Genomic DNA, 12,654 nt, shown 5'->3' on the forward strand with positions numbered 1-12,654 from the left:
TGTCTCTAAATCTATGTCAGATGAAAGTTTCACTAAACTTTTAATTATCTACATGTATATATAATTCACCTGAATGGGAATATTGGTAAGAAAAATATAGATTTGAACTAAGACACGTTTTCTACATTGTCCCTTAGAAAATGGGGTTCAATAAGATCATGCATATAATGGTCAGCACAGGCCAGATGTGTTGGATATTCAGTTAAATTAACTTATCACTCTAGAGATCTATTATCACTGTGTTATATTCTAGTTTTCTACTAAAACATGAATTGGTATGGTAATAAAGCATATCTTAGTTATTATATTAAATAATGTATTAACAAGTAACTAATATTGCAAGTGCTGTACAAAATGGAGTTGTTGTTGAAAAATTATATAGTCTTTAGCAGTCCTATAATAAGCAATGTGTTGCAAATTGTTTGAATGCTTTCTCTCATTTGCTGCATACAGTCAACCCTGTCTTTCAAGGCAACTGTTAAAATTGTGATACCTTTTGTCATTATCTAGCAGAGGAAGAGAGTGCAGGGGTCTAGGCTCAATTTTACAGAAAGAGAAAAATACATTATTTGAGTATATTTGTTTGTATGTGAACTGGATAAGATAACCATGATTCAGAATTAAAATATGAAATTCTCTCTTTTAATAAAAAGAAATCCCATTCTTTTATAGATATCGACGAGTGTCAAAGCTACAATGGAGGATGTGATCATTTCTGTAGAAATACAGTTGGTAGCTTTGATTGCAGCTGCAAAAACGGATTTAAATTATTAACAGATGAAAAGTCCTGCCAAGGTACAGTATATTTAAAATGATATGTAACAATGTAAGTGATATTAAATTATCCTGTTTCTAGATAAATTGAGACCAAACAATCAAAATTTAATTTGTTACTAGTTTTTGTTTCCAGTATGAGTTATTACGTATTATAGTAATCATTATCAGTGAACTATCACAAACATTATCAGTGGCCAGAGCCAACCATCATTCTACCCTACACCTTAACATGGTTACAATAATTAGATACAACTGTTCCCTTGGCTACAGAAATGTATGCAATACAATCCTATATATTTTAAGGAAATAAAGTAAGATTCTGTGTTTTGGTCTGTCTTGATGGTGTAGCTGTCTGTGATACTCTTTGTTACCAATTCTTTAAAAGAGAGTAGGCTTTGGATCTGCCCAGAGGCGTATTTGCATCATCATTGCAATACATGACGCAAGTTAAATTCTGTATCTTGAGGATGCATTGTATACAGAAAACAGTAATTTTGTTTGCTTTTTGTTTTTCTAACACTGCAAGCTCTTGTTAAAGTTTTAGTCGAAACCCAAACGCAAGCCAGATTAATTGGCTTTGCCACTGCTTGCTTTTGGGGGGGGGGGGGTCTGAGATGGTGCCATTGTGTAAATGCCCAGGCTACTTTAATAGAAGTCACAGCTGTAACACAGAATTTTGGTAAAATGTCCTCTTCAAAGTGAAGAGGATGGAGTATGTTAAACGGAGAGATTGTATATACAGCAGACCTTAGTTAAATTTAGACACATAATTTGCAAAATGAGCAAAATAATTGTGAAGACTAGGAATAATACTGTAGCGCACCAGTATAAATTATTCACTTTGAAGCAGATTAATACATGTTACACGTTTTATTGTGTAGGAATAAACTATATACATTATGGGGAAAAAATAAACCCACATGGGTGAGCAATCTTTGGGAAAAGCAAATGCACAATAAATCCCACAAACGCCTTTGAGGTGTTTGGTTTGACAGAGAACCCTAGAGTAGATATGTGCAGTCAGAACCTGATGAAAGAATTAGCTGGGGGAGTGAATCCTTTCCAAGAAAGAATAGTGTATATATTTGTGAAATTCAGCACACATAGTGAACTGTAGAGGCTCCCGAGTAAGCATCAATTTATTTATCCTGAGATGTAGGTGGAGGGCGAAACTCAAAGATCTAAGGAACTTGTCTAATGAACTTTGATGAACGTTTCTATATACATTTGTCTGAATGTTTAGAAAAATTTTATGTTGATTTCTGTTTGTGATCACAATATACAGAGATTACTTTAGCAATTAGTTAGATCCTGGTGTAAGGTATACCTATGGAGTTTTTTTTATTGTATGAGGAAATAGACTGATGATTACCTGGAGTCCTGGGAATAGGTGCTTCAGGATGTAACTTTATAATCTATCTCTGCAGCAAGTGACGACATTCTGCTCAATGTGCTCTACCAAAGGCAGGTTCTCAGAAACACCGAGAACTTTAAAAGATATGTGCTAATTACAATCCTGAAAAGTTAATAGACCTTGTTTTCAAGCCTTTGTGCAGGGCAAGAGATCATTCACATGAAACAGCAAATATGTATGGGAAATAAACGAAAATTACCTCTTATATAAAGTTTGAACTAAATTACTTACTGAAATACGAATTATAGGGCAGTGACAAACAAAGATAATCTGATAGTTTACCCCTCCCTCAAATAAAATGAACCTGCTGGCACTCAAAAGGTCCTGTTCTGTTTATTAACTTTTCTATGATATTCAAGGTCCTAACTCGCAAAAGTATTGCAAAGACAGATTGATGTCATTTAATTCAAATTATTCAGCAATTCTAATATTATAGGTTTGTTCTTTGTGTCTGGTTGCTTTTCTGGCTCCTAACCGTTACATTTGTTTGTCCAGAGGACTTCAATTCTACTGCAGATATGTCATTTTATACAATTATATTACATGCATTTTTGAGACTAAATTATTTGTTTACAAAAGTCGTGCTGCTTGTAAATCATTTGCATGGCCGTCATTGATTTGGTTGTAGGGCATTTAAAAATAACATCTTAACTCAATGTTGGGATTCTTAGTGTTGATTGCTGAGCCTATGCTAAAGTCCAGCAGAGGTGATGTAGTGCTCATTAATCAGAGCAGTTCCAATCAGAATCTCATGTTAACAGCTGTTTCCTGTCTTCATTAATCAGCAAAGCAATTCCAGAAAGTGTTGTGCTAAGTGCTGACTGACTGACGCTACCTCTTAAACCACAGAACTTATTGGAGACTTAGGGCCTTATTATGATGTCGGTCAGAGTTGCCTCCGACCGACACTGTTGCGGTCTTGGGTCCAACGGACCTTCGGCACCTCTGCATACTTCCATTTCTCATTGGAAGCTTGTACTACAGTCGTACACTGGCCATAGCACAAGCTCCCATACAGAAATGGAAGATTGTGTTTATACCTGCACTGTGTGGTAGGCACTGCACGGTGCAGGGATCAACAGGGGGGCACCATAGGTGTCCCCTTGTTCCTCAGCCGGAGGCCACAAGGAGAAGGGGGCCCTGCTAGGGGCCCCCAAACTCGCTTTCTGACAGACTATCCATGTCAGAAAGCCCAGCATGGAAAGCCTGTGGGAAACCTAGCATCGTTATTCCAACAGCGGAAACGCCGTCCATTGATATTATGGGCTGGTTTCCGACTGGCCGAGGGGCTCCTTGAGCCCGTCGGAATCCCTCTGGAAAGACAGGCGGGTTTCAATTCCGACCGCCTAAATTGTAATTAGGCGATTGGAAGTTAAACTGACAATAAGTATCAGAAAGCCTCCGACTTGAGGTCAGAGGCTTTCCAAAACTCATTGTAATCGCCCCTTTAAAATGCATATTGCTACTTGCACACAGGTGTTTCTGCAGATGAAGCTGGTTGGCCACTTACTGCTCGGCTGTACCTTCCTGAATGGACCTTCGATTCTAGAAGACAAAACAAATGGCTCTTGTCAGCATTTCACTGACCCATATGCAAATCTGGATGTCTTCCTAATGCTCAAGGGACAGGTCCATCAAGCTACTGTAGCTTACTTTTACTATAGCATCAGTCTAGAAGGGATTACAGACATCTTTCGGAGAATTTTCTGAATGACACTGCACTTCCACATTATTTTCTGAGCAAGGGATAAACATATTAGTTATCACACTACAGTCCAATGCTTTTATGCAGGATTTTTGAATCGTCGCCATTCGCAAATCCTGAAAGAAAACGTTTAGGTGTCCTTCGGTTAGTTAATGGGAAGCCTGAAAGCAACATTTTCTGAGGGCAGCTGTTGTCAAGGTCCACACCTCCTGTTACTTTGTCATTCTCATTCATGCTGTCAGTCATATTCTAATGCAAGCTGGAACAATTGTAGTGCTAGCTACCATAAGGCACCCACTTTCCTCACAACATACCAAATACTAACATAAACCACATATTTCCTGCCATGATCTGGGCACCTGCTTCATACTGGAAATTGCAATCTACTCTTCCACCACCAAACCACTAATAAAGGTGGATTGTTCCTTAGAATGCGACAGTAAGTAAAACAGTCATGACAGTTGTTTATTTAGTGCAGTGTATACACTGTACCATACATTAAATCAAGAGCAATGAAAAGGCTTTTGTGTGTTGGGGAAACATTTTAGATGGCAAAAGGCCACTGGCAGGAGACATGCACCCTTTTACTGTGAGTACATCAGACCAGTGTGTCAGCCTGCCCTAAGGCAAACTCTTACTACTTACTTTTTTAAATTAATTTTGGGGGGAAGTATCTCACAATTCATCAATATATTACAAAATCAGAGTAGAAAGTATCTAAATAAGATCACGTAATAAATAAAGCTGGTAATGTTTGTCATGCCTAAAATGCAATTAACATGCAAAGTACATCAGCCATTAGGAGTTAAAAATAAAGATGATTAGAAATATACAGTATGGTTTTAGATGTGAGATTGGTGAACCCTTCACTAACCGGCTCCCAAACTCTTTTAAACCTACTCCATCTTGAATCAGTGCATATAGCAGTCAGTTTTAGTCCACAGAGAAATAAAAATTCCTGCTATGATGGTAAATGATCAGGGTCCTCCTTCTGGAGCCAAACGCATGTGATCACAAACCTAGCCATAGTAATAGCAAAGAAAACAACCCCAGCCAGAAGAGGTGGAATACTGGGCCAGTGTCCCAGCATAATAGTTTTGGATTCTGATCCGGCATAGAAATTCGTTAATTTGATTGAAAGCTTGAATTCAATACAGAATAATTGAACTTGTTGCGAAGACGTGTGTTGTATCTGATAAAGGTTTTTGTCAGTGGAAGTCTCCCTAGGACCCCATTTGTGCAATTTGTTTGGTGTGTTGAATAAATGATAAAATATGTTTTTAAATAGGAGTCTTAAGCCAGGAGACATTAAGGATGGTCTGTGCAAGTTAATTAGTCCGCATTATTTTGGTATAATACTGAGATTACATGACCGTTTACTTGTCAGATCATTACATTTGTTTGTCGTATGTCTCTGGTTCGCCAAAATTTGATCATAAATATTAATAGAACTGTGACCAGGTACCTTAACAAAACTATCCAAAAATTAATTAAGGGCCAGGTTGATCTTCGGGTGAGAAATACAAGAGAAAATCTCTTTGTTGTAAGTAACAAAATAATCTGGTTTTAAGAATACCATATTCATTACTTAGCACCTACAATGGCTGAATTATTTGCAGAACTGACTATGGTCAAGCACTGAAACTTACACCAACAACCTTAATAGCTAGCATGACAAAACAACTGCAGATTGAGGTTGAGTCCAAGAGATATATATTGATAGAGCGTTGGTATGCGGCACATGAACCGAATATCCTGCCAAATCTTATTATAGACCAGAATAGTTTTAAACAATGTGTGTTTGTCATAAGTGAAATTGATCAGACCTTTAGCAGGTAAAATAACTTGAGAGAAAACCTGGTAGTCCAGAAAGAGCCCGGCTAGGTCCCATTCGTGGGGACTGACCACTGCTGTGAGACTAAAAAATAAATGAGAAACTATAATAAAATCAGAGTGACGGAAGAGCAATGCGTCCCTCGCTACAAGGATGTTGTAAGCAGCTTATGGCACAGAGAGGTTTTTTATATTGCCTGATAAATTTCCTTTAATCAGCTTCAACCTTTAAAAAAAACTCTTGCAAAGAAACAAAGGAATGGATCTAAACGGGTAGACATAGCAAGGCAAGATAACCATTTTTAATAACATTAAATCTGCATATTAGGGCTAAATGCAGTCAATCCCACTTTCTAAATGCGGAAAGATAAACCAGGCATAGAGCGTCATAGTTGAGATAGATGACAATTTCCATGTTAAGGGCGATATAAACCCCTAGGTATGTGACCGATGGAGCATTCCGAACATCTGAAATTTCTTGAAAGACATTGCTATGATTATTAATATTTTTGAATCTGTAACACATGTGGCTGCCTATAGGACTTCCCAGCACTGCTACAGAGAGGATAGAGGCGCCCGCAACAGTTAGAAGAGCCAGGTCTTGAGTTTCTTGCGCAAACTCGAGAGAGAGAGGTGGCAGTTTGAACTTCAAGGGGAAGCAGGTTCCAGAGCTTAGGGCCAAAGATATCTAAAAGACCGGCCTCCTTGCTTAGCTAGATTTACTTGAGCAATAGCTGCAAGGCTCAGGCTTCATGAGTATTAAACCTACTTGGGAGCATAGGGAGAAACTAACTTTTTGATAAAATCAGGAGTGTTCCGGGCTATAGCTTTGTGCATGCCAAACAATGCCTTAAACTGAATCTGTTTTTGAATGGACAATCAATAAGGCCTTCGTGATACCCAAGTAAAGTACATTGCCACAATCCAGCTGTGATATAATTAGGGCCGGTACAACCGTTCTCTGTACAGGAACTGGGCGGAGCCCCAGACTTTTTGCAAGACTTTTCAATAACCCAAGACAGGTAACGGCTACCCTATCAATTTGAAATTCTAGCCTGAGATTGCAATCTAGATAGGCACCGAGGTCCTTCACCACCATCTTAGTGGAGGGGATGGGGCCTAAAGCTTCATGCCAGTCCAAAGAACCTCACAGCATTTGCTGATTATCTACCACCAGGACCTCGATTTATTGTTGGGTGTCGTCTACAGAAGAAAACAAGATAATTCCATAAGCCTTAACAAGATCTGCCAGGGGTTGAACATATATGTTAAAAAGCATAGGGCTCAAGGAGGAGCCCTGCAGGACCCCGTAAGACAGCTTGGGAAATGAGGAAGAAGAGGTACTCGAGATCACTTGAACGGCACGCCCTGCAAAAAGGCACAAAACCAGAGTAAGGCAAGACCCATAATGCCACAGTTGGCCAGCTGTTGAAGGACCTCATGGGACACAGTATCAAATGCTGTGCTGAGATAAAGAAGAATCAGCGCAGCGGTGCCCCCAGAGTTAAGTTTTGATCTGAGGTGCTCAGTAGCCCCTAATAGGGCCAACTCTTTACTACGGTCTGGGCGAAAGCCAGATTGCGAGCAATGGAGAAGAGAGTTGGATTCTAAGAAAGCTGATACTTGACTGTTAACATGTTTTTCCAATATTTTAGTGAGAGCCAGGAGGAGAGAAATGGGACAGACCTTTTCAGGTCTAGCTGCATCAACTGTAGATTTTTTTAACAAAGGTACCATCATAGCATATTTCCAGCCTGCTGGCACCACAGATTGTGTCAAAGACAATCAAACAATCAAAATAAAGGGAAGAGATCCACGGCTCAGTTTAAGTATCCTCGGGGGAGAAGGGTCTGAGGGAGATCCTTATTTAATAAAATCAAGCAGCGACTCAAAACTGTAGGAGTCAATTAAAGTGAATGACTCAAAAATAGCACCTTCACCTGATTTAGCAGCCACATCTACTCCTTCCATGGCCCTGACAGAGAGGTTCTCTACTGCCGAAGCCTCAAATGCAGTAGAGATGTTAGCCACTTTGTCAATAAAGAAACTAGCCAATTCATTGCTAGTTTCTGAGGCTAGAGGAACCTCTGGGACCAAGTCAGCCAGATCAGACAGGGCTTTTACAATCCGAAAAGCCTTCTTGGCCGGAGTTTCAGAACAATTAATTTTATTATTAATATAGCACACCAGCGCTTCTCAGCAGGCTTTGTTATACAGTTTCAGGATTTTCAGTACCTCAACTTAACATCAGTATTATAGTTTCTGCCTCAAATACGTTCTTCACTCTTACAAGATTTAATTTGTGCAAGAAGCTGTGCATTAAGCCAGGGTGCTGGTGCTGGTGCCAGGTACGTTTTTTTTTGTGACTGCAGTTTTGGGAAGATTGTCAAGTGTGAATTCCACCCAGTCAGTAACATGTTGCACCATATTATCAATGGAGCCCACAAACCTCGGGGTGCTCTAAGAGAGGTAAAGATTAAATGTTAGTGGGTCAAGCCGCGCCCAATGCCGCTTAGGAATACTAAAATTCTTCTGTGTAGTAATCCCTCCCTTGATCACTAACTGGGCCAAAATGGTCTGTCCATGGTAAGGGAATGGGTGGCTCGACCACCAGCAAGGATAATTGGACAAATTCAGATCTACAGTATGTCTATCAACATGCGCTGGGCTCTGTACTAACTAAACTAGCCTAAGCACTTTAAGATCTCCAACAAAGTAAACTATCGAAGGACTGAGTCAATCATCCAAATGAATGTTGAGATCACCAAGTACTAAAAAGTTAGAGAACCCAATAATATACGAAGAGATAACATCAGATACTGAGGAAATACATTTAGTCACCGGTCAAGGTGGTCTATAGACCAAGAGACCTGAAAATTTAAAATTATAAGAAATTTTCAACGAGGGCACCAATGCTTCACAATCAGGAATGTCAATTTTTTCAGGTAGGCAGCTAAGGGATTACTAAAATATAATTGCAAGCCTACTTCTAGAATTGTCCTGACAATTTCACCACATAATACCATAATGAACCAGTAAAGCTAGGTCAACATTGGGTGATAAGTCATTCAACCAAGTCTCAGTTAAAAGAACAATATCAAGATCATGATCCAGGATTAAATTAAAAGCTCTCAATTATGTTTAGCCAGCGAGCAACAATTTAGGCACGTTAAGCAGATTAAACCTTGCAAGAGGTAGAGCCTAGGGCAGCCCGGGCCCACCCGTTCACTTTACCTCCTGAACTAAAAGAAAAGTTGCAAAAGGCACAAAGTTATTGCCTTTCCAAAGGGCTCAGGCAGTGTAAGTACTTACTGCAGATTGGTCACCTCCATTCCAACAGTGACGATCTCAAATAAACCTGGTGCCACTCCAAATTTCTTAATACATGGCCAGATTTCCAGGCCCCTGGGCCCGTTCGGGCACAGAAGGACATGCCTTTGGCACGCGAGTGGTGCGTCTGCACTGTGATGCTATATTTATAGTGTGCAATTCCCTCACTGGGCTGTGAGGTCATGAAACTAAATAGCACCTATGAGGTTCCAATCTTGTACCCCCAAGATGACCACTTGCCCTTCAGCTCACCTAACACTGCTGGAGAAAGACAACCCCAAACAGTCCCCCAATAGAGAGTCTGCCAAAAGATAAGTAAAAACGCTGAACGCTAAAATAAATTGTTAAAAATCTGAGAGCAAGCATAGTCTATTCTCTACGTCTTCTCAATATTTAATTTATATCTCACAACGTACCCAAATTTCAGAGCTGCGTGTTCAGTTGCTGGAAGTGCTTCAGTTGGAGAGAATGTTAGTATTGCTATGTCTGCACTAAACGCTAAAATAAATTGTTACAAATCTGAGAACAGGCGCAGTCTATTCTCTCCGCTGCGCGTCCGCACTGTGATGCCATATTTATAGTGTGCAAACTCCCCACAGGGCTGTGAGGCCATGAAACTAGAGCGCATCTATGAGGTTCCAATCTTTTACCCCCAATATGGCTGCTCACCTTTCAGCCCGCCTAACACTGCGGAGAGAAGGAAAAATTATATACCACAAAAAAAACAGTCCCCCAATACAGTGTCAGCCAAAAGATAAGTAAAAACGCTGTACACTAAAATAAATTGTTAAAAATCTGAGAGCAAGCGCTGTCTGTTCTCTCCGTCTTCTCGATATTTAATTTATATCTCAAAACTTGCCCAAATTTCAGAGCTGCATGTTCAGTTGCTGGAAGTGCTTTAATTGGAGAGGATGTTAGTATTGCTATGTCTGCAACTGTAAGTGGCAGAATTAATGCGGATGCTTTTAACACTTGAATGAATGGGTCTAGGTAAAAAGTAAACAACTAGGGGGGAAGGGGGCAACTCTGCCTTGTACCATGATTGATGTGTATAGCTTCAGAGAAGCCTCCAATACCAACAACTCTAGCACTGAGGGACGAATAGCGCACCCTGGTCCGTTTTATACATCATGAACCAATGCCCATTATTAGCATCATAGACTACAGTATTGCTAAATTACCCAATCAAATGCTCTTTCAGCATCAAACAGGATCATCCCGCCTGGCCTTTCCCGCTCTCATACTACATAAAGAGCGGATATAGCTAAATGAATGAAAGAAGTGGTGTGATGGGATGGGATGAATCCGTACTGAATTGGGTCAGCTAATGAAGTAATAACCATAGCTAATTGATTAGATAATATACCAATATATTTTTTTTAATCACAATTTATTGGAGAAATGGGTCAGAATGAACCACAGTCTGAGGGTCCTTACTTTGCTTTAGAAATGTTGCAATACAGGTTTCGCCCCTGGGTGATGGTACCGACATCAAGAAAATATGCGAAGTGATGAGTTGGAGCAAATGTAGAGTAATTCTTTTTTAAACCCTTTTTTTTAGAATTTAGCTGAAATGGAATCAGGACCTGATGCTTTTCCAGCTGCTGACTTAGGAATAGCTTTTTCTGTCTTGTCCTCTGTGATTGGTAGATCTAACCATTCCAGCTGCTGTGCTTTCAGATGGTTAGGGCTGACAGTTGTAAGATAACTGTCAACTGTATTTGTGAAACCATGCAGTCATCATAAAGAGTAAAATAGAAATGATGAAGAGCAGATAGGATGTCGGAGCGCCCTGTTACCCTGTTTCCTGTTGCATCTCTAATGTATATTGAGCTATTGTTGTTTTTACCCCTTATCTGAAAGGCTATCAGATGACCCATCTCCTCATGGTTTTCTAAACAAAGCAACCTTTTCATTTGGTACTTTAAGCTAGCTCTAACCAAAATCTTTTTATTTAGTTGCATTTGCAGGGCAGTCAACGGTTTGAATATTTTATGTACCCTATTTGGAAGATAATGCTTCTTGCCACTTAGGGAGTATTTGACTTCCAGATGAAGAAGTTTGCCTAGCATCTGCGCCTCAGCCACCCAGTCTGCCTTACTCTTTTGTATGGCGTACCTCAAAGTCTTACACCATGAATAAAAGCTATTATTGTCCCAAACAATTGTTGGCTTTATGGAACTTCTATTAATTCTGTTAAATTTACTTTTGCTTGGGCCCATGAAGCTAATATAATCGGAATAGTTCAACAGTTTGTGATAGAAGGCCCATCAACATATAACAGCTCCTGTGCGAAAATTCCTTGAGTTAACATATAGTGAAAAGGGATGGTGGTCCTGACACAATCTGTAGATTTGCTTTAATAACCAAGGTGGACAAAATACTATGATCTGTAAACAGCATATCAATACAAGAGGAGCTCTTATGAGGAACTAAGTAAAAAGGGAACCCATGTTCCCATCCCCGGCACACCAAACATCAGTCAGAGTATGTGTCTTGAATTTGTTTCATGGCTGCCCTTGATTTCTACATGTGATACTGATTGGAGTCGTTAAAAGATTTTGAGTCCAGATCAAGCTGCATGGTCAGATTAAAGTTACCGCCACAATTTTAACAAAAAGAAAGATAACTATTGTTGGGTCATCCGTGTTGGGTGCAAAATAATGCAAACTGTCAGTTGTTAGTCATCATTTCATATATGGGTACTTGACCCATTCCTTCCCCAGATGAAGTAATGCTACGGCATGCTTTGGGAATGTCAATCATTTGTAAAAGTGGAAAAATATTGAAAACTGTCTTTTTGTGAGAGACTCTCCATGCAGTCCTTTTTATTTTTTTATTCCAGGGCGACCGCTGAGTAGATAGATAGATTGGGGAGTTAAAAAACTGGATATTTCCTTAAATACAGGCAGATGTCAACATATATTTGTACATAATGCTAATATTTTCTGTGGGTGTAGTGTTTTGTTATATATGGCTGCTTAATTTGCTAAAATGCGACAGACATCAATGTTTGAGTGCCTATTTATCAGTTAAATAAATATGGAAATATACCATTTTATGACTCCATTAATTCTCAAAACACTAAATAAGTATGGATAAATACCAATAAGATTGCTAAAAATACATATGGATGAATACAGACGGAAATGTTTAAAGAAAAATATATACCATAAAACCGCAATCCCAAATTATACCCAAAGCTGCTCAATTTATGAGACGCATTGATAGTTAAATGTTTCTCCTATACACACAAAAGATGAGGGCTCAAAGTACGTAGTCCTCGAAGGAAAGTAGGGCTTGGGTGCCTTGAATAAAACCATACACCCTCACCACCGTTTGTGCTAAGATTTTGACAAGGTTCACTGTGCCTGCCCTGAGAACAAAATTATTACCTATCTGACTAATGCCACAAAATCCAAACAATTATGAGGTAGAGAAATAGAAAAAGAGGAATTAAGAGAGCCAAAAGGAGCTGAATGATAACATTTTTGATAATTAGGCATGATTGTTTTTTAAGGCCGGCTATTTCACTAGTCTATAAATGTCAAATATATGCACTGTCCACAACCCTAAAGAAAGCAAGAAACACAAG

At 39.4% G+C, this 12,654-nt stretch overlaps 1 protein-coding gene across 9 annotated transcripts in view; it reads left to right on the top strand.

Moving 5' to 3' along the window:
* SCUBE2 (signal peptide, CUB domain and EGF like domain containing 2) overlaps window positions 1-12,654 on the top strand; it is a 486,721-nt gene that overhangs the window by 297,755 nt on the left and 176,312 nt on the right. For all 9 annotated transcript variants that reach the window (XM_085648142.1, XM_085648144.1, XM_085648145.1 and 6 more), the window contains one exon: window positions 673-795. In XM_085648142.1, coding sequence (XP_085504268.1) covers window positions 673-795 — 123 coding nt within the window. The remainder of the gene's footprint in view (window positions 1-672; window positions 796-12,654) is intronic.

The sequence above is a fragment of the Triturus cristatus genome, chromosome 3_2 (assembly GCF_964204655.1).
Source record: "Triturus cristatus chromosome 3_2, aTriCri1.1, whole genome shotgun sequence".
Lineage (NCBI taxonomy): Eukaryota > Metazoa > Chordata > Amphibia > Caudata > Salamandridae > Triturus > Triturus cristatus.